The 21,037-nt window shown below is 38.5% G+C and overlaps 1 protein-coding gene across 1 annotated transcript in view; it reads left to right on the top strand.

The window, feature by feature from the left end:
- Positions 1 to 21,037, top strand: part of COL20A1 (collagen type XX alpha 1 chain) — a 117,978-nt gene that overhangs the window by 38,434 nt on the left and 58,507 nt on the right. The window contains exons 8-14 of the mRNA XM_072633307.1: positions 1,384 to 1,477; positions 12,160 to 12,270; positions 13,269 to 13,412; positions 14,263 to 14,421; positions 16,383 to 16,538; positions 17,510 to 17,629; positions 19,815 to 19,979. Coding sequence (XP_072489408.1) covers positions 1,384 to 1,477; positions 12,160 to 12,270; positions 13,269 to 13,412; positions 14,263 to 14,421; positions 16,383 to 16,538; positions 17,510 to 17,629; positions 19,815 to 19,979 — 949 coding nt within the window. The remainder of the gene's footprint in view (positions 1 to 1,383; positions 1,478 to 12,159; positions 12,271 to 13,268; positions 13,413 to 14,262; positions 14,422 to 16,382; positions 16,539 to 17,509; positions 17,630 to 19,814; positions 19,980 to 21,037) is intronic.

The following is a 21,037-nucleotide window of genomic DNA, read 5'->3' as shown; positions in this document are numbered from 1 at the left end:
ACTTTTTGGAGCTTGTACAATTGTACATAATGACTCTTACCTGACAGATCCTTAGTGAGGATAAAATGAGGTCATAGATATGTAAGTACATTTAAAGGCAAAACACTTTCCAAAGAAGTCAAGGGTTTAGGGCTTCACACTAGAATGAGAATCTCTAAGTGGACTTAGGGTGTGTCATTGGAGACTAAAATTCCCCATTGGCATAGGCTCCTTCAATCCACTATCATACTGCTTGACATTTCATAGATCCAGGCTACTGAGAACATGTAGAGGGGAAACATGAGGGTGCTGACTTTGTGAACAAGACTAAGATTAGCCTAAGAGATCCCTGGGGACAGTAAACGCAGAGAAGCTTGAATGTGGCCCTGGAGGGTCCTAAATTCTCACAGTTAAATAGTAAGGGCTAGGAGTAACTAGTTTTTAGGATTAAGGTCTTTGCTCTCACAATTCCGGGGTTCTTTAACACATGGATAATCAAAAAATCACTAACTCAAATTCCCCTCAAAATTGAAGGAAGAAATTCCAAGGATGCCCATGGCATGGACTCTATAAAGGCTGACTCACTGAAAATAGGCACTATTAAAGGCTGTAGTGCTTTTGTTGAATCTTTCAGTGGCTTGTTCTGTTTGCTCCTAGCTTCTAAATCTTCTTCCCTGCTCATCCTAGAAATCTTCAGGATTTGTGTTCCCTTTTATGCATCTCCACTCCCAAGCAAAGTCAGAGAGTTATCTGTCCTAGGTGTATGAGTGTCAAAGGAAAAATTCTCCCCTTATCCATTGAACCCTCTCTAGCACCAAGGGATAGATGACTGTAAATAGGAATTCCTGATAATTAGAAAACTCATCTCTTATAATATTCTTCCCCAGAGGCAGAAAAGAAAAGGTTCTGTCTGGGAGATTGCATCCTGACAGCTGGCTGGCCTCTTGATATCTGTCTCTCTGTGCATTGGCTTAGAGACAGGCAAACAAGGATGCTAATAATTGAGGGTGAGAGGAAGAGAAGAAAGAAATTGTTTTTATCTTATCTAGAGACAGGAAGAAGAACCAACTGATATCTAGATGACCCTGACAGTCTAGCTTCTACAACTATGGCCTCCAAAAAGGTAAGAATATTCCAAAGCATTGGTATCTTTTGAAAATGGTTGGAGGCAGAACGGAGCAACTCTTTCCTCAGCTGGCCGATTCTCCTCCAGAAGATCAGCCTTTGGAGCCAAATTCCCTTCTGATTTATTACCCCTAAACAATGGACCCATTGGTCAATATCTACCCTCCCTCCAAGGCATGAAATTTGAAGGAGGCTTCACATACTTCCAATGGGATTTTGGACTGAGAGGTGACACACATCAGATATGCAGATGCTATCTTCTCCTGTCTTTTCCCCCAGACTCCGAGTGCCATGTCAGCTAAGGTATGCATCTGCGTCTGGTTGGTCTGGACCTTGCTGTTGGACCTCATCCACGGACAAGGACCCAGCCTAGGTAAGCAATAGAATCATAGACTCAAACCATCCTAGCATCGTAGAATTTCAGTATTAGAAGGAACCTTAGAAATTGTCTAGATTAACTTTCTTCTCCTGTAGGAATCTCCTGTGTACCCTCACAGGCTGTTGGTTATCTAGTCTATACTTGAAAACTTCCAGTGACAAGGATCTCAGGATATTCCAAAGCATCTCTGTTAGATGCCTGACTGTTAGAAAAGTTCTTCCTCATATTAAGCCAAAATTTGTCTTCTTTTAATTTCCACCCACCAACCTCAGTGTTGACTTTTGAAGTCAAATGAGAGGAACGATTTCTCCTTGTTTTAGAAGATAAAACTTTTCTCTCTGAGGTTGAATTGTGAAGATGTAAATGTTAAGCCTCTTGGTTATCTCCATCATCATCACATAGATTTAGGTGTGGAAGGATCTTAGAAGATTTTAGTCTAAGTCCTCCAATTTCCAGATGGCAAAACTGAGGTGTGTGTGTGTGTGTGTGTGTGTGTGTGTGTGTGTGTGTGTGTGTGTGTGTGTGTGTGTGTGTGTGTGTGTATGAAATCACTTGCCGAAGGTCACACATATTAGAGCTGGGTATCAAACCTAGCATTCTAAATTCAATATTCTTTCCACTGCATCATCATCCCTGGCACTCAGTTTAATAGGGAATTAACAAAAAGATTCAGTTATATCTAACCCTGATCCAAGACATTGTTGACTATACATTTTCAGGGCCAGTGGAGTAGATACAGGTCCAGGATTGGATTCTGTGGTAAATGTCAAATAATCAGGGCAGCCTCATTTTTATGGGCAGCCTTCAATGCATTTGGAATCGGGATGAGTGAATTGAGCTTGCACTGAAGTTGTCTCCAGAGGTAGCACATGGATGAATTCATGCATAATGTTTGCTTTATGAGCAGGACTTGACTGCCTTCTCACAAACCAGGGTTCTATCTGCCTGCCTAGGAAAAGCGCTGGGGTTGGATGCTGACTTCAGCCTGTCTACACAACAGTGCTAGTTAAATTTGATGTAAAGTTTAATTTTATCCAAAGTCAAAAAACCAGAATTGGATTTTCCAGCTGCAAGTTTCTAAATGGAAATTTAAGCTGAGAGTGAGGAAGGATGATTAAAATCAGTGCTAACACCACTGGTGAATGTAGTATTGCCTGGGAGGAGGGGAACTTGAGGAGAATTTGATCCCATGCAAGTTTCATTTTATCAAATACTTACCTTAAACCTGACCCTGTTTGAGGCACAAATTGGGAGACAGAGTTGAACAGTGTAGACTATCTTTATTTGATTTGATTTTGATTTTTTTGTTATGAATTTAAACATCAATGAACTTTCAATATGCAAATAAGTACAAAAAAAGCATTGTATAGGAAATGGCAAGTTTCTGTTACATACAATTTGTTTTTTAATAGAATATATATATATGTGTATGTATATATGTATATACATATACATATATATATGTGTATGTATATATATATATATATATATATATATATATATATATATATATATATATATATATATATATATATATATATATATGAAGCTTAACCCCTTAGTGACAAATCACTTTTGTGACACCTATGGTGTCTTTCTTTTTGTTTCATCCTGTGTATTTTTTAATGTTTTCTTTATATTTCTCTTTCTCTCTCTCTCCATCCTTCCTCTCTCTTTTCCCCTTTACTTCCTACTTTTTTCTATATCATTACATCTCTATTGTCACTTATAACCCACTCCACCCAAAATTGAAACTCTCCCATAACAAATATGTATAGGCAAATAAAACAAATCAACATGCTGACTGTGTTTGATAGTATATATCTCATCCTGTGCCTCTAGTTCCCTACCTATCTGACAAGGAATGGGAGGCATACATCATCATCAGGATTCTGAGGTCAAGATTAGTCACTGAATTGGTCAGTTTTTCAAAGATACTTTCTTTACATTATTGTGTTCAATGTCAAGTTCCCTCCTGGTTCTGCTCATTTCACTTGGCATCAGTTCAAGTCTTCCCAAGTTTCTTTGAATCACCATGTTTGTAATTTTTATGTCACAATAATATTTCATTTCATTCATATAGCACAATTTTATGATATTCCTATTATTCTTTTCTTTAGTAAAAAAAAAACTCCTAAGTGAGAAAATGTTGATGAAAATATAATGTAATCCCCTAGCAGTAAAGAAAGGATCATTAACCCCATTTATAGGGAAAGAAACTGAAACAGAGATTAAATATTTTACTGAAGGTTGCACAGTTTTTAAGTAGCAAAATGAAGAACCAACTCTAGTCTTCCTGACCTGAGCTTCAATAAATTATCCCTTATGCCATATTTACTCTTCAAATTTCTGGACAAGAGGCAGGCTTTGACTCTAAGCCCAGAAGGTCATACCGGATCCTTTTGTAGATGGTGTCACCAGGCTCTGGGGTAGGCATGGGACAAGGAACAGAAAGCTATTTAAAGAGAGGAGACCCATGTGCCCTAAGTACACAACTGGCCTTTTCAAAATCCCCACCTCAAATTCTCTCACTGAGGAAATTCTTGCCTTTTAATTTGGGAGCTCCCAGGGAGATGATCATATCCCGAGGAGAGAGATTTCTCGGATTCTTCCAGCTGTGAATCCCTCCTTTGTCCCTTTCTCCTGCCTCTCTTCCCCTTATGGCTGTCCTCTTGAGCACCCTCCCCTTACAAATTTATTTTCAAAGCAGTAAGAAGAAGCCAAGCTTTGTTCCTAGGTCAGGGTAGTCTGGGGAGCTAATGAATTTCAGCCTTGTTTTTCCAAAAACTAACCACATAGCACAAAGCTTCAAGGAGTTCCTGTTAAAAGCAAGGATGTTGACATGTCCTTAACTTTCCCTTCCAGGGGTGGCCCCTAAAACTGACATTGTTCCCAAGAGGCCACATTTTGAAGCTGAATATCCAGGATCTCCGGCATTGGTGTTCTCTCTTCTCTAGGTCAGGGACCAACAGACAGTTTTCCCTAACTCATGCTGAGTGCACCTATGCTTCTTCTGCATATCATCTTTGTCTTCCCAGTCATGGGGAGTGGAGCCTTTCCTTGAACTTAGTATGGAGAGAGTAGACAAAGGGTAAAAAGAGGGAATTAATTTTCCTTCTGGACTCTATACTCCCAACTGTACTCCCCTACATCAATAGTCTCAGTTGTTTACTGATTGTGAATTATTCATTTGGGCAGTTATTTCTTAATATTTTCTTTTTTAAAATAGATTTTATTGATATCTTTTGTTCTTATATTACCCACATTTCCCAGTGAATCTCTCTCTCTGTTCTTCTCCTTCTGAGTCATCCTTTATAACAAAGAATTTTTAAAGGGAAGAGAAAAAAGTCAGCAGAGCAAATCAACACCCATAAATAGTCTGACATGATATGTAATGTTTCATATTTGTAGAACCTCACCTATGCAAAGAAGCAAGGGGAGATGTTTTCTCATAATCACTTCTTTCAGACCAAGCTTGATCATTATAATTTTGTAATATTCAGTTCTGATTATTTGTGATTGTTCTTTTTCATTTATATTGTTGAAGTCATTGTATATATTTATATTGCCCTATTTATTTCACTCTGCATCAGTTCATTTAAGTCTTTCCATGTTGCTCTAATTCATCATGTTTATAATTGTCAATGGCATGTGCTTAGTTTTCTGGTCTTTACTGCCACAAAGTGCTGCTTTAATCATTTTGGAAGACATAGAGACTTTCTTTTTTATCACTGACCTCCTTGATATATATGCCTGGCAGTGGAATCTCTGGGTGAAAGCTGTGGATGTTTTATTCATAATTGGTTTCCAAAATGGTTGTAGCAATTCATACAACTACCAAAAATACATTATACTGTTATATGGTGTGCCTGTCTTACTACAGTCCCTCCAACTTATTTTTCCAGGTATAAAGTGAAGCCTCAGGGTTGTTTTGATTTACATTTGTCTTATGATTAGTAACTAAGTTTTTCAAATTGGTTTGCTATTCTTATTTTGGAAATTATTAGTTCATATCCCTTTACCCCTTCTCTGTTTGGAAATGGCTTTTGGATTTATGTACTTCTGTCCATTGTCTATATATCTTGGATCTCAAACCCTTATTAGAGGATTTTAATACAAAAAGATTTTTCTTCCCAGTCAATTACTTCCCTTCTTCTTATCCTAGATAAACTAATCTTATTTGTGCGAAAACATTTCAACTTCATGTAATCAAAATTATATCTTTTGCTATTGCCTTTTTTAATCATTTTTGTTTTTCATTGTTTAAGAATTCACCCCTACCCGTATCTGAAGAACTTCTAACTATAAGATGGTACTCCTCCCTGGACATCCCATTCTTATCTTCCCCACTCCCCAGGCAATCGAAGTTCAAGGGATCATGGATTTAGAGTTGAATGGAAATTTTGAGGTCATCTAGTACAACCTAGGTTGACTCATAAGGGAACAAAGGCCTTGAAATAATAAGTGACTATCCCAAGGTAGTCATAGAGCAAATATTCAAACCCAAATCCTCTGATTTCAAATCCTATGTTATCTCCACTATAGTCAGTAAGATAATTATAATAAATAACTGTTCACTGAGGCTATATCATATACTAAATCCTATGACTGGCCCATGGGTGATTCAAAAGGACTAATACATCTCCTGTTTCAGGGAGTTCAAGAGGATATCCAGAAACAAGTAGAAAACACTTTGCGATAGCATATTATTAAGAGGTTATTTTTTGTCTTGTTTTGTGGGTCACAGTGGTAACTATATTGAAAGGTATCCACCTTGTAGAGTAACCCTCTGTGAGGATGCATGGGACACAGATGAGAGGCATGTAGGAAGAGAAGCTACATGTGGATGATGACATCATCAACATCAGCACCAGTGGAAGGAGTGCCAACACTATAGTGCTGGTGTTTATAACTATATAATTATTATATAAAATCATACGTATATGATATTATATAATATATGCCATATATTATATATTGTCATATATAATATAATTATATAATATATAATTACATAATGTTATATATAATATTATAACTGTATGAAGTATATGTTATATAATGTTATAACTATACAATGTTCACATCACATAGTGCAGAATGAAAATCCTATAGGACTGAGAGAAGGGGCTATCTGAGGGGGCTGGGAAGTAGAGCAGAGATGGTGGATCATGAGTTGGACTTTGAAGGATGGTTTTGAAGGCTTTGAATAAATCCAGGGGAAAAGAAAAGTAATCAAGACTCGAGGAACCATTTGAGCAACAGCACAGTGGTGAGGACAAGATGACGATAGAATAAGGGGATTTAGAGCTGGGAGGGACTTAAAAGAACACCTAGTCCTTATACAGGTTTACACAGGAGGAAACTGAGGCCCAGATAGGTTAAGAGACTTATGTAATGTTGCCCAGGTCTTAGGATTTCTAAGCCAGTACCCTTTCCGCTAGATCTGTTCCTTACTTCCTTCAGAGCTAGGCTCTTCTACATGAAGACTTTTTGTAATCCTCCTTAATGACTAGTGTCTTCCCCTTCCCAAATTTCCTTGGGTTTATTTTAGGTAAACTTTTTTCTGTGTAAGCTTATTTATGTGCATATTCTCTCCTGTAATAAATGCAACATAATCGATGCCACAGATGACTCCATCCCTAGCACTTGGCATAGTGCCTGGCGTATAATAGGCATTTAATAAATGCTTATTGCTTGATTTTTCAGGAGAATGGGTGAGGGGAGATGGCTGTCCTTGAGCAAATATCCTGTTAGGGTGTTGTAGGATGTAAGAGTGGAGAACTACAGGTATGTGAAATTTTGCAATCAATGAAACAGAGAGAATTAGAACTAAATCCCCATTCTCTCTCACTGCTCCATTACCTCAGGCATACTCAAGGCCAATTGAAATTTTATTTAACGCTATTTGCTGTTCTAGATTGTCAGAGTCATTTTTTGCTCCCACCCCATTAACACAGAGAGACAATGGAGAGTTCAGTGCTGGTCTAACAGAATCTAATTCAACAAACTTTTTTTTTTTTTATCACCTACTATGTGTAGGGCATTGTGCCTGCCCTAAAAGTGAGTCTGAGAGTAAGAGTGACTGGTCAGTAAGAGGATTGTTAGCTTTAGAGCTGTAAGGGCTCCTAAAGATCCTCTAGCCCAACCCTTTCATTTTACAGATGAGGAAACTGAGGTCCAAAACAGATCACCCAGGTAACAAGTATCAGAGATGGAATCCAAAACCAAACCTCTCGAGTATAAAACCAGTCCTCTTCCCATTACACCACTTCTGTTGCATCCTGATGTCTCATCAGCAGTTTCTTGCCCTAGTGTTGTATCAGTATGCCTGTGCTAGGAAATCCACATCTGTGGCCTGCCCTAGGGCCCCAGGACTGGGACAAGCTGCCAGCTGCTGTCTCAGCTCTTTCTGTCATCAGTAATTTCTCATGCTCTACCAGGCTTGGAGTCTTCTCTCTGCAGCTGGCCTGAACTGGCTTCCTTGGGGGAAAATTTACTCAAGCAACTGAAAGTGGTGTCCTCCAGGATGTGCATACCCCAGGTTTCCCATTTCATTTCTCATAGTCAAGGATCATATTCAATATAGCTGAAGTTGTGGATTTATATGTTGCTTTGTAGGTCATTTTCTGTATGAGTTGGCCTTCTTTGGACTGGAGCTCTATGCTAATAAGATTGAGTCTCTGTCCTACTCCCATCCCACCTCCCACCCCACCCCTGACACACACACTCAGAGAGCTTTGGAGGGAAGAGCTATTTTCTAAACATCACATAACAACCCCTTGCTTTTTTACCTCCTCCAAAAATTGTCATGCTCTATCTCTTCATAAAAATTTTCCCGAAAATAATTTTCTTAGGTAATATTTTATTAAAATTAAGAATCTGTAATAATTTTTATAACTTATAAATATTCAACATGTAATAAAATAACATAATATGCATAGGTATTAATTTATTGATAAAGTGACTTATAATGCTCATATTTATAACAAAAAACCTCATGATAATATTAATGTGATGAGTGTGGTTGTTTTTCAGCCCGAAGTTTCTCAAACCATGATGTCATTGATGATGTTATTACTTATTTTTCAACCGCTAATCTAGAATAGAATTTTGTCTTCATAATACCCAAAATAGAAAAACTCTTTAATGCTAATAAAATATTGCAAATAGTGTACAGCATTACTTAATTTGCTAAACCTTAGAGCCTTTTATTCACTCACAACTCAAACATAAATTTTCTGATTCCAATGCTTGCTTCAATTTACTATCATGGGACAAGTCTACTAACAATTGTTGTTCAGATGGAGCAAGACTAAATATATCATAATCATCCATGGTGGATTAATTCCTTACCACTAATATTTAGAAATATGTATTGAACATAAAGTAAAAAATTCTTCTGTTGACAGATCAAGTGATTCATAATCAGCTTTTATTTGCTTTTATTTCATTTGACAGAGATTTTTAAAACTGGCAAATAAAATGATTAATTTTTAAATGTATTATTCATTGCTCTCTATATTTTTTGTAAATGTAGTCACTTTATCTCTCTGGATCAGATCATAATTTGTTGTTTATTTATTTAGAATATTTCAAAAATATCCACCAAATATGGAGTTTGAGGAGGAAATTTCTGTTAGAAGTTAGTTTGCTTTATTTTCACTATTATTATTATTAAGAAAAATGTTTACCTTTTTTCTAAGTTAAACTTAGTTCAAAGTACTGTAACTTGAGAAAACTATTCTGTTTCATAGTAGATAAAAAGCAGACTCCAGTCAGGAAGTCCTGGGTTCAAGTCCTACCTCTGATGCATATTGGTTGTATGGTCTTGGATAAGTCACTTGAACTCTCAGTTTCCCCAGGAAAATCTGTTAAACCATAAATATTAGAGGAGATGTTCATTTGCATTACTAGAAGGAGTTTTCTCATTGTGAGTTCTATGCATCAATGAAATCTTAGGTCCATCTAAAAAAAAGTAGTTTTTCAATCGTATTTCTTAAAACATGGCATTGTCTGTGAAGCATTCAATGTGTCCAAATTTCATGAAGTACTATTTTTATTGTATTACTGATAGATTTGTGTTTGTCCTGATATCTATTGAGCTCTCTCAATATTGAGTTCAGTACAATTCTCCCACATTGTATTATTTTCATTAATGTTTTGTTAAAAATTCCATTGATTATATTGAACTTTGCTGTTGATGTGATATTGTCAATCAGTTTGGAAAGTAACAAATTGATATTAGCATCAAATTAACAATATAGCATACATATGTAATCAAACAATTGCTTACTCCACTTTGCATTTCTTGCTCTGTCTGGTTTCAACTCCAATAAACGAGATGCTCCTTGTAGGAAAAGTTTAAGACTTCTAATCTTATCACCAGGCTGCTCACCCAAGGCTGGACACTGCTTCCCACAGCCTCTTCTCCCCTCTAACTGGAGAGTTAGAGAGTAAAAGGACAAAATGCTCCCAAAGTCTTCCTTTATAGAGGGCAGAAATTGGATTTTCAACTCACTCTACTTTGCATCTGATGTTTTGCCTTGATTCAACTCCATGGAACTGGATACCCTTGCTATATATCCCTAGGTCATCCCCCCACATCCCACTTTCATACTCCTTTTTCTATGTTGTCTTTCCCAATAGATTGTAAGCTCCTTGGTATCAGGAACTGTATTTTTCTCTTATTTGTATCCCCAACGCTTAGCACAGAAGCTGGCACATAGTAGGTTCTTAATAAATGTTTATTGAATTGAAAAATGAATATCTTATCTACTTACAGTGCAAAATAGGAAAATTTTGGTTTATCAATTAATTGATTGCATGTGAATAATTCTATTATCAGTGTGTAGAATCCTTTAAAGCTGCTTTGCAAATGATATGATCACGCGTCTTCCTTATTATATCAATAGCTTTATGCAGTACTAACATTTCTCTTATCAGCTGAGACTTTCTAAACTTAGCAATTCTGTAAGCATCTTTATAAGATGTGAGAAATCCTTTTTATGCCACAGACATTTTAAATTTTGGTTTTCTTGTTATTAAAAGCTTGGGATTTTCTTTTAGAAAAAATATCTCATCTTGCCAGCATATTCTATATGTACTTTCAAGAGACTTCCAATTATTAGGTTTCATGCTATCTGCAGTTGAAATATTTATACAAAGCAAACACAGCAGTCTTTCCGCTTGATCAATAGCAATAAACATGAAAGCTGATGAAAGAATGAATAAAAATAATGAAAAAGAATTTATTAAGTGCCTGCTATGTCCAAAGGACTGTGCTAACAACAGGGGATGCAAATGCAAAAGTATTAGTGTCCCTACTCTCCAGGATTTTACATTCTAATAGGGGACCTGAAGAGAGAGATGACAGAAATAGGGATATGGTGACCAGAGACAGGTGTTTGCATCTGAGAATTCACAGGGTTGGTGAGCAGAGTCAAAAGGGAGTTGATTAATATGCCAGTTCTAGCAACAATGGCAGTGTTGGCGCGGAGCGTGTGTAGGTAATGACAAGAATATGACTTTGGTGGAATATGAAGCATGCCTGAGACTGGTTAGATAGAGTGGACCATGTGAACTTGGGCTGTATACTCACTAGTAAGGACAGTGGAGGAAATCCCCAAGTGGAAGCATAAAATTGAGGAGAAAAAGTCAGACTGAGTCACCCGGGTCTCCAGAGGTTCAGTCATACAGAGGATGCAGTGGTAAGGCATGTGACAATAATATAACTTGGGTGGAATGATAAATATAGTGGATAATATTTTCTGAATTTGAGGCTTTTTACATTGTTTCTGTATTTTCATTACCTAAACTATAGTCTTTGCTTTTTCTATTTCAGATGCTCCCTGGGATTTTCTTTTTGAGCCAATTATATATTTATCAATCTTTAAGGGATACATTTCATAGTAAAAGAATGAGAAACAAAAAATTTAAGACTATGAAATTTAAATTTGTTTGATAATTTCAAATAATTTGCTGTAACTTCTCAAGTAACTGCAATTTTAAGCATTTCAGAGCTGGGGTTGGCTTATGTTGTGCTTATCAAAATGAATGACATTAAGAAATATAACAAGTATTAAAATGCTTTTAACCTCTTCAAAAATATTGTTTAATTTGGAGTTTATATGTTTACTTTCACAAGCATCAAGACAGTACAACTTATCTTTGCCATGACTCTGCTCTGACTAATGATGGGTACTTTCTTTGAAATTTGACACATTTCACACTTACTCAGATTTTACCTCATTTACTCAAACCATAGTAAATAACTGTCAGTCAGTCAATCAGTAACCATTTATTAAGCACCTACTATGTGCCAGTCACTGTGCTAAGTGCTGGAGAAATAAAGAAAAGCAAAAGACATTCCCCACCAAGAAGGAGCTCCCAATCTAATGGCTGCATTGCTTTCATTGTCAGTGGGAATTCATTATGTTAGTCTCAGTCTTGTTGACTTTGATTTGAACTTTGTTTTCATTGAAAAATGTTGAAGTATATATATATGGAACTATACTAAAATTATCCAACAATTTGGTCATTACTTTGTTGTCCCTACCCCTCCCCTACAAGATTTAGAGGTTTCCTGGATAGGAAAACTCTGACAGACTGAGATTACTTGAAAACAAAGCCTCATCTTTTGTTTGTGAGCTCAGGGACTCTGACTTTTCCTACAGGGACTAGCCGACTGAGGCTGACTGTGCTGTCTGAAGACCGGCTCCAGATGAAGTGGAAGGAGTCTGAAGGAAATATCAATGGCTACAAAGTTCAAGTAAAGCCCATGGCAGGTACCAAAGGCATAGTGGGAGTAGGAGAGCATGTCTGGGGATACAAGTCTAGGCAAGGGAATGGGCCCAGGCTGAAATACACAGATCTTCTTTGCCCTTCTTGGGTGGGGGAAGTCCAGAGTGAAAATACCTATTATCCTCAAGGTTGAGAAATTGAGACCTCATTTTCAAAACTGCATTTGTTTTTTACACTAAGTCTTTAGATTGGATTCATTCGATAATTTTCATTTAGCAGATTTTGTTTTTAGTTGTAATAGCAAAGCCCTTTGCTTGGTGCTGAGAAGGATACAAAGATGCCTAAGGCAGCCTTTGTCCTCAAGGATCTCATAGTTTTAAATGATAGAGGTCATATCCTAGATGTCATATGATAAAGATGCTTAATAGTGTTTGCATGTAGTAAGTGCTTAATAAATATGTATCAAAATGAGTTTTGTGAGGCTTCAGAAGAATCTATAATCTATAATCTCAGTGTTGGAAAGTCATTTAGTCCAGCCCAGATCTGGTGCATGAATTCTCCTTGAGGAGGGATGGATGATTTCTGGTCATGGGTATCAAGGAAGGCTTCATAGAGGATGAGGCATCTATACACTTGAATTATGGGCAGGACTTAAATTGGTAAAGCTGTTCAAGACTTGGGGAAAGAATGAGGAAGACACAAAGCCAGAAAAGCAGAGGTATGTTCAGAGGGTGAAAAGCTGTCTGGTTTGGCTAGAGCATAGAGTATAGGAGAGGAAGTGTTTGGGTAATCTATACCTAACTTCTCTACGTCCCTCTTCTAACCATTCAGAAGTATGTCCAGAGACACTGAGGTCCTGTGGGTATTCTCTCTCTGGTCCTATATAGAACCCTATGTAGAAGGAGATATCTGGGGGAATGAGGGAAATCAGAGACCTGGATGTTCTTTAAGTGGGAACCTTCACCCCTGAATAAGTAAGAGCAATGTGTTCCTACCCCAACTAAGATGTAGCTTTTTACTGTAATCACTGTTTCTCCCTAAGGGGACTCAGAGCAGGAAGTAATGCTGACTACCAAGACACCTAAAGTCACTGTGGTTGGACTGAGCCCCACCAAGGAATACACCCTCCAAATATTTGCACTCAGTGGCTCCCGTGACACTCTGCTGGCCAGGCGGAGGTTTGTGAGTAAGTTGTTCCTGCTGGATAATACTGCCAGTGTCATCCACTGAGGATGACTCACCTAACTCAGACTCAAAAAATGAGCATAGACTCCAAAGAACTCTTGGCAGTGGACCAAGAAACAGAATGAATTTAGTGAGATGGTCTATATTGTGAAAGTCAGAATGGTCTATAGAAGGATCTAATAGAAAGAATCTTGAGTTGAAAGTCTGTAGGCCTCAGTCGTAGACCCAGATCTGTGTGAGCCTGTGAATTGCTGTGTGACTTTAGATATGACTCCCTTTCTGTGAACCTCATTTCCTCATTAATAGAATGATGAGCTTAGACTAAATGGTCTCTAGGATTCTTCCAGCTCTAAAGTCTTGTGATACTCACTAAGAGCCTCTACTTTTCCTAGGTGACGTTTCCCTAGGACTCTTAGTTTATTTTCATAAATAGGCCCTCATGAGAGAGGAAGCAGGAGGATGAAGTGAAGTACTGGGGAAAGGTGGCAGAATCCCATGCAATAGACTTATTACCTCTAACAATAGTTGTGAGACTAGTAACACCATTTTTGAGATGAGAAAACTGAGGATCGGAGGGATTAGGTAACTGGCTCAAAATCAGTTATGAAGCAAATCTGGGCAGCAGAAATGAGCATCTAACAGTTGTCCCTGATTCTCTCCCTCCTGGGCACTAGTAACTGTGTGACATTGGGTGAGTAATTCCATCCATGGGAGCCTCAGATTCTCCATTAGATGAGAATAACAGTAAGCATTCTTCCCACCTAGTTGTAATATTGGATCAGAGGAGATAATAAATGTGACAGTCCTGCCACTGGACTTTGGCCCTGGGTAATGTTTCATGTTAATTACAGTTGAGGATTTGAAGAGCATCTCCATGGGCAGGAATAGCCGGAAGCCATCAGGGGAAACCCTGGAACCCATTCCCTCTTCAGTGGGAAATCAGGAATTTGAACAGGTTCCTGAGCTTGAAGCAACTTCAGCAACTTGGAGTGGAATCGCTCCCACTTTAGGTAGGTACAGACCCAGGAAGAAGGTTGGAGTTATTGGTGCCAAGAAGAGGAATATGGAGTCACTCAATTTGGGGTTCCCCAAGTTATTTTGTTGACTTCACCATTGCTTCACAGCAGTGTCACTGGCTGAATTCATCCCACACCTAACTGCAAGTCATCCATGCTATGTTACCCTCATCATCATTATCACTTTTGCCATCACCATTGTGTTGCCATTGCCATCATCATCATTAGCTGCCATTTATGTAAGGCTTTATATATTCTAATTTGATCAGCCAGTCTATTGAGCATTTCTATGTGACTGTTCATATGCTAGGGAATTGAGAGGTTACAAAAGAGTGGAAATGAATGCTCCTTGTGTTCATGGATCATATTGTTTAATTGGTCTTATACTCAAAACAAGCACCAATTTTATGCTACTTAACTGTAGGAATTCAGAGAAGGGACAGGGTGGTAGTGGAACAAAAGTATTTGCAAGTCATAGAGAAAATTCAGGAGGCCCAAGTCCCAAGGTCCCAGTTCTTAGTCTGACATGCTTGTCCTCAAATTTCCCCAAAGGATACTCAGTTGAATTATGGACCCTCCTTCTCCCATATCTGCCCTATGGGGAGCAGGAAAAGTCAGAGAGGAAGCTGCCGAAGGCTAGAAGCATTCTTCAAAGTCTGCTCCTATGCCCACTGACATTTGGGAGATGACTTCCCACAGTGAGAAAGCTTGTAAAGTACACCTAAGAACTAGTGGGTCCAGAAAGTAAGGACAGAGAAGATGGGACTCATCTTCCCAGAGGTTCAGAGCTATATTTTCTCCAGCAGACCAGCAACTCCCCAAAGATAAAGAGCTATATTTTTACTACAAATCAGGACAGAAGGTAGTTAGTTGGTTGAAGTAAGATGGAAATATTAGAGAAGAAAGGAGAGAAATGACAGATATTTTTTATTTCTTAATACTACGTGGATTTGTTGGGTGTGGTTGCACCTCTCCCATAATATTAAAGTATCCCTAATACCAGGAAGATAGGGAGGGAGGGAAGGAGGGAGGGGGAGAGAGATACAGATGTATACACATACAATGCAAACATATACATACAATGTATGCATATATTGCATTGTGTATATGTATATATTGTGTAATATATGCAGTACAATATGTATATATACATATATGTATATGTCTGGCAGTCAAATAATATTTATTGTAAATTAACATTCATGTGCCAGGCACCATATTAAGTGCTAGGGGTGCAAGAAAAAGTCTGAGTACCTGCTCTCAAGGAATTTACAGTTTAACAGGGGAAACAAAATGCAAACAACTATGTACTACAGTATACACACATATGTTTTATATGTGATGCATACAGAATGCATACATGCATGCATACGCATACATAACATATGAATACATACATACATGCATCTCATGAGATGAGTGATTCCCTAAGGTCTGAGACTGTATTTTCTCCAGCGGTCTAACAGTTCTTCAAGATGAAACAACTGTATTTTTCTACAACTCAGGACAGAAGACAGTTGCATAAAGTACAAGCCCCTTTGGGCAAGTAACTACTGTAATTATTTCAGGGCCGTTGAAAGAGTATGCTTGAAAGAGTAACCTATATAGGAAAAGTTAAAAGTTAGACAAGGTGTAGAAGTCCAGCATACAGAACATTAGCAACTGTCCATGGTTCTGAGACTACCCCACTTAAGCTCACTCTTTCAAGCCCTGTGAGTACAATGGAAAAATAGCTAGATTTGAAATCAAAGGACTTGGTGAGTTTGAGTCCCAGTTCTGCTGCTCACTACTTGTGTGGCCTTGTGCAAGTCACATATCCTTCAGGACCTTGGTTTCATCACTGGTAAAATGAAGAGTTTGGAGTGGGTAATCAGCAAAGTCCCTTTCAGTTCTAGATAAAGAACTCTTTGATCTCTCTGCTTCTGTCTTAGCTGTCTCTGTCTCTATCTTCCAAGGTCCTCAGTTCCACTGTGACACTTCCATTCCTGTGGATATAGTATTCCTGGTGGATGGGTCCTGGAGTATTGGCCGAAGTAACTTCAGGCTCATCAGAGAATTCCTGGCCAACATCATCTCTCCTTTTCACATTGCCCAGGATAAAGTCCGAATTGGTAGGTACAATCGTTGGCCCTTCACACATCCTTGGTGATAGTAGCTGTGATTCCCTAATAGCCATAATCAAGAATTGGGGTCTAATTCAGTGAAGGTTTGATTCCTCTAGGTTTTGAAATTAAAAATATAAAGGAACCTTTATGAATGAGTGGAGACAACAGCTTAATGCTTTGGAATGACATCAAATGTGATTATTCAAACAGCAGCACCCCTTCTTTAGTTTCCCCTGGGGTAACTCCTACAATTTCTCCATTAGCAAGAGGAGGCAGAGGCTGCACTGCTTTCTACATTGGTCTGGTTGATCAATTACATGGCAAAGTGCTGGAGGCTTCACATTCTTCCTCATGGAACCCCAAGAGTGCTTGTATAAACAAAATGCTATTTCCTGCCTCCATATCTGGTATTCTTAACCTGGTGTGTGAACTGGTTTTTTTTTTTCAAAAAATATTTCAATAATTGTATTTTAATATAATTGGTTTCCTTTTTAATTCTATGTATTTTACCTCATACATTTAAAAACGTTTTTCTTTGAAGGGATGCTTGGGCTTCACCAGAGTGACAAAGGGATCCATCACATAAAAAAGGTTTAAAACGCCTGCTTTAAAGGAACACCCTTTTGACTAAGGGCAAGGACCCAGCTCTGAGCCTAGGGAAGTGGAAAATTTCCAAAAAAAAATGGGTTCTAAATTGGACATATGGTCAATCCACCTATATTGTGCTCTAATAAGATCTTCTATCTGGGAGGGAACTCAGTGGTTTTTTCTACAGGAGAAATTGGGATTTGTCACCTTCAAGAGATATCCAGAAGCAAAAAAAAGTAAGCTTCTACTGAATATGTCCAATGACAGGAGAAACTACTTAGGGAAGAAAGTAGTGCTAAGGGGAAGTAATTTTGTTCAGAAGCACATCTCCCCTGTCATTATGCAGCTCTCAATTGCCCATACCTGTGGTTCCCTTCACCTTCTCTCAGGTTTGTCCCAATACAGTGGAGATCCCCGGACTGAATGGGACCTGAATTCATTCAACACCAAGGATGAAGTTCTAGAGGCCATACGAAATCTCCGTTACAAGGGTGGTAACACTTTCACAGGTACCTTGGCAACGTTTCTTTATCACTCACAAGAAGGGTTAATTTTTTACTTTTCTTCCTTGTATCCTTTTAAATATCCTTTTCTAAACATACCTTAATCTAGGCCTCTATCATCTGCAAATCTTGGCACTCTAAGGGGACCTTCTTTTACCTATCAGATAAGTTGTTTATTTAGAGTATGATATATCTACATATTCAACCACACATTAGTTTGCATATGTTCAAAAGTACTTTTAAGCTGTATGTATGTGTATGTCCTTATCTCTCTTACTAGACCAGGGGGTGGGGAACTTGAGGCCACGTGTGGACCTCTAGGTCCTCAAGTGTGGCCCTTTGACTGAATCCAAAATTCACAGAACAATCCCCTTAATAAATGGATTTGTTCTATAAAACTTGGACTCAGTCAAAAGATCACACCCAAGGACCTAGAAGGCCACATGTGGTCTCTAGTAACTAGAATGAATTGTCCAGTCAGGGCATAAGTATGCACAAGGTGAGCCAGGTGTGTTGACCCACAAGGGCACAACTAGACTGTTCTGTATGCCTACCTATGATAGGGACCACACTTTTTCCACTATTCTCTCCCTGGAGCATCTAAGGGATCCCCAAAATAAAAGAAGTTCAGGATAAAGGTCTGACTTCAGTTCAATAAGCATGCATTAAGTGCTTACCCCTTGCAAGTCCCTGTATTAGGGCTACAGGACTAAAAAGATGAAAAAATTAGAGAGCCTCTGCTCTTAAAGAGCTTATAGTCTAATGCCTGAAGGTCTAGGCCATGATGCACATAACAATATATGATAAAAGGTAGGATGTCATGGGACCAAAATGCTCTAGCAAGATTTGAGAAAAGAAGGATCACTTTTAGTTGGAGGGATCAGGGAAAGTTCATAGAAAAAGTAGTACCTAACTGGACCTTGAGGGAAGACAACATTTTTAATAGGTGAAGATAAGGAAAGAGCGCATTTCAGGCTTCGAAACCAGTATATATGAAGTAAAGCTGAAAAAATCATCTGGAACTAGATAGCAGAAGGCCTTAAATGCTGGGCTAAGAATCTTTTATTTCATCCTAGGAAGTCACTAAAAGTTGTTATTATTATTGCTTCTGATGTTGTTTTTGTTAAATGGGAAAGATACATCATAAGACCAGTGCCTTAGGAAGCTGATTTTGATCATAAATTGTATGAAAGATGGCTTGGCAAGGAGAAAGATAGCAGGTAAGGAAGCCATTAGAAAGGTATTGCAGTAGTCCAGGCAAGAGATAATAAGAGGAAGAATCTGATGTGAAAGACGTTGTTGAAGGAGAATTAACAAGACTTTCAAGAGGAGAAAAAGCTCAAGAGGATGCTATAGGTTCAAGTTAGGGGAACTTTGAAATGGGGGCAGATTTAGGGGAAAGACAAAGAGTTCTCTTTTACCTATTGAATCTGAGATGCTGAGAGGACATCCAGCACTTAGTGGTGCAATCTCAGACGTCTGGTGATTGATTAGAACTGAATATATAGATTTGAAATTATCTGAATAGAGAGGATAATTCAGCCCTTGGGAGTATTTGAGAATGCCAAGGTTGAGAGGATAGAGTGAAAAGAGATGAGGACTCAGGACAGAGCCTTGGAAGATCCTTAGGTTTCGGGGATAGGAGATGGACACTGAATTGGCAAAGGACTTCAAGAAGGATCGTTCAGATAGGTAGGAGGAGAAGAACCAGGAGATTGTGTCTTGAGAATTGGGGAAGGGGAAAGTATCTAGGAGGGAAAGTATAGTCAAGGTCTTCTCAATACCACCAGACACAGGAGTATTTTTAGTAGCTTCTGTTTCAGTCCTTTAGCAAATATTATTTTTCTGGACATAAACTCCATCTAGGAGAGAAAAGAGAAGGAGCCACAATCCCTGACTGTACGGAACACAAATTCAAGTTGGAGAGGAGAGATAAACCCATCAGAACAGTATGTACTACCTGTGTGACCTTTGGCAAGCCATTTTTAATCTACCTGAGTTGGTTTCCTTACTTGTAAAATGTGAAAGTCTCTTTTCCAATTCCATCATCCTATAATCCTAAGAGTAAAACTTTGAAATTTTGATTCTAAGCATTGTAGGAGTTCAGAGAAGGAAAAGATCATTGTAGGCAGGAACATTCAGAGTTAACTTCACGAAAGAGGTAGTATTTATATTGCTGTTTTCCCTTAAGGTCTTGCACTGACTCACGTACTAGAGCAGAATCTGAAGCTTGAAGCTGGGTCTCGCTCTGAGGCAGTTAAAGTGGTGGTTCTTCTGACTGATGGCAAGTCCCAGGATGATGCCCGACTTGCTGCTCAAGTTATGAAAGATCTAGGCATGGACATCTTTGCCATTGGTAAGATACACCTTCAAACCTGGCACTTAAATCTCTTTTTGGAGACACCTTCCACTGGCCACATTGTGAGAGCAGAGAGTATATGCTGGATGAAGACCTCTGATATTCTGTGATAACTAATCTCCTACTTCTAGGGAATGCAGAGGGCAGAGTATTAATATTTTTTTTAATTTTCCATTAAAGTTCAAGTTTCTGGATTGTTTTAGAAGACTGGCCAATTGGCATCAACATTGGGAAGTGGGCGAAGGCTTTTCTCAATCTCTCTTTCTATCCCAACTCCGTGGCATCTTCTACCCCATTCAGGAGTCCACTCACTCTCTCTAGCCCTCACCATCACCATCATCAAGATCTGTTCCCAGGAATATCTCTGTCATTGGACACTGTTGTACATCAGTGGTATAAGCACTGTGAAGCATTTTAAGCCTTTTCTCTGGTTATAGAATGACAGAAATTTGTCCCAATGGCAAGCAGATGGGAGAGAAGACTTGATTTTCTCTGAGCTGCCTTCCAGCTTGAGTGTACTGTGACTGTATTGGATAGTCAATCAATCAATCAATCAGTCAGTAAGCCAATCAATCAGTTATTCAGTCAGTCTGTCAACAAACATTTGGGTTAAGAGTTATATCAAGTGCTAGGAATACAAAGAAAGACAGGGGAAGGGGAGTTTCTTGTCTCTGAAATCACACTCTATGTGCCACCTTCTTTACCTCTTTTTATGGTTGGTCTGGTCCCAGGGATTATATTTTTCAGTGATGCCCTGGCCATGCCTCGCACTCCTGCTCCAGAATGATCTAAATGTTGTTTGAGAAGACACTGATCAGCAATTATCTTAATAAGACAAACAGAGACGCAACAACCTCTCCCCAGGCATCTCTGTACACAGTGTAAATCAAATGAAGGTGATTATAGTTATCAGTTGTGGCACAATTTGGCCCCTTAGTGTGACATCCTATTAGTATGATGTGGGTGTGGGGGAGCAGCTGGAGCCTCCAAGGAGTAGGGAATGAGAGAATGTTATTTTTAAAAGAACATTTGGCTCTGTCCATGTTTCACTGTCT

Source organism: Notamacropus eugenii, chromosome 1 (assembly GCF_028372415.1).
Source record: "Notamacropus eugenii isolate mMacEug1 chromosome 1, mMacEug1.pri_v2, whole genome shotgun sequence".
NCBI lineage: Eukaryota > Metazoa > Chordata > Mammalia > Diprotodontia > Macropodidae > Notamacropus > Notamacropus eugenii.
The sequence above is the reverse complement of the archived record's forward strand: the minus strand, read 5'-3'. Positions and strand labels throughout refer to the sequence as shown.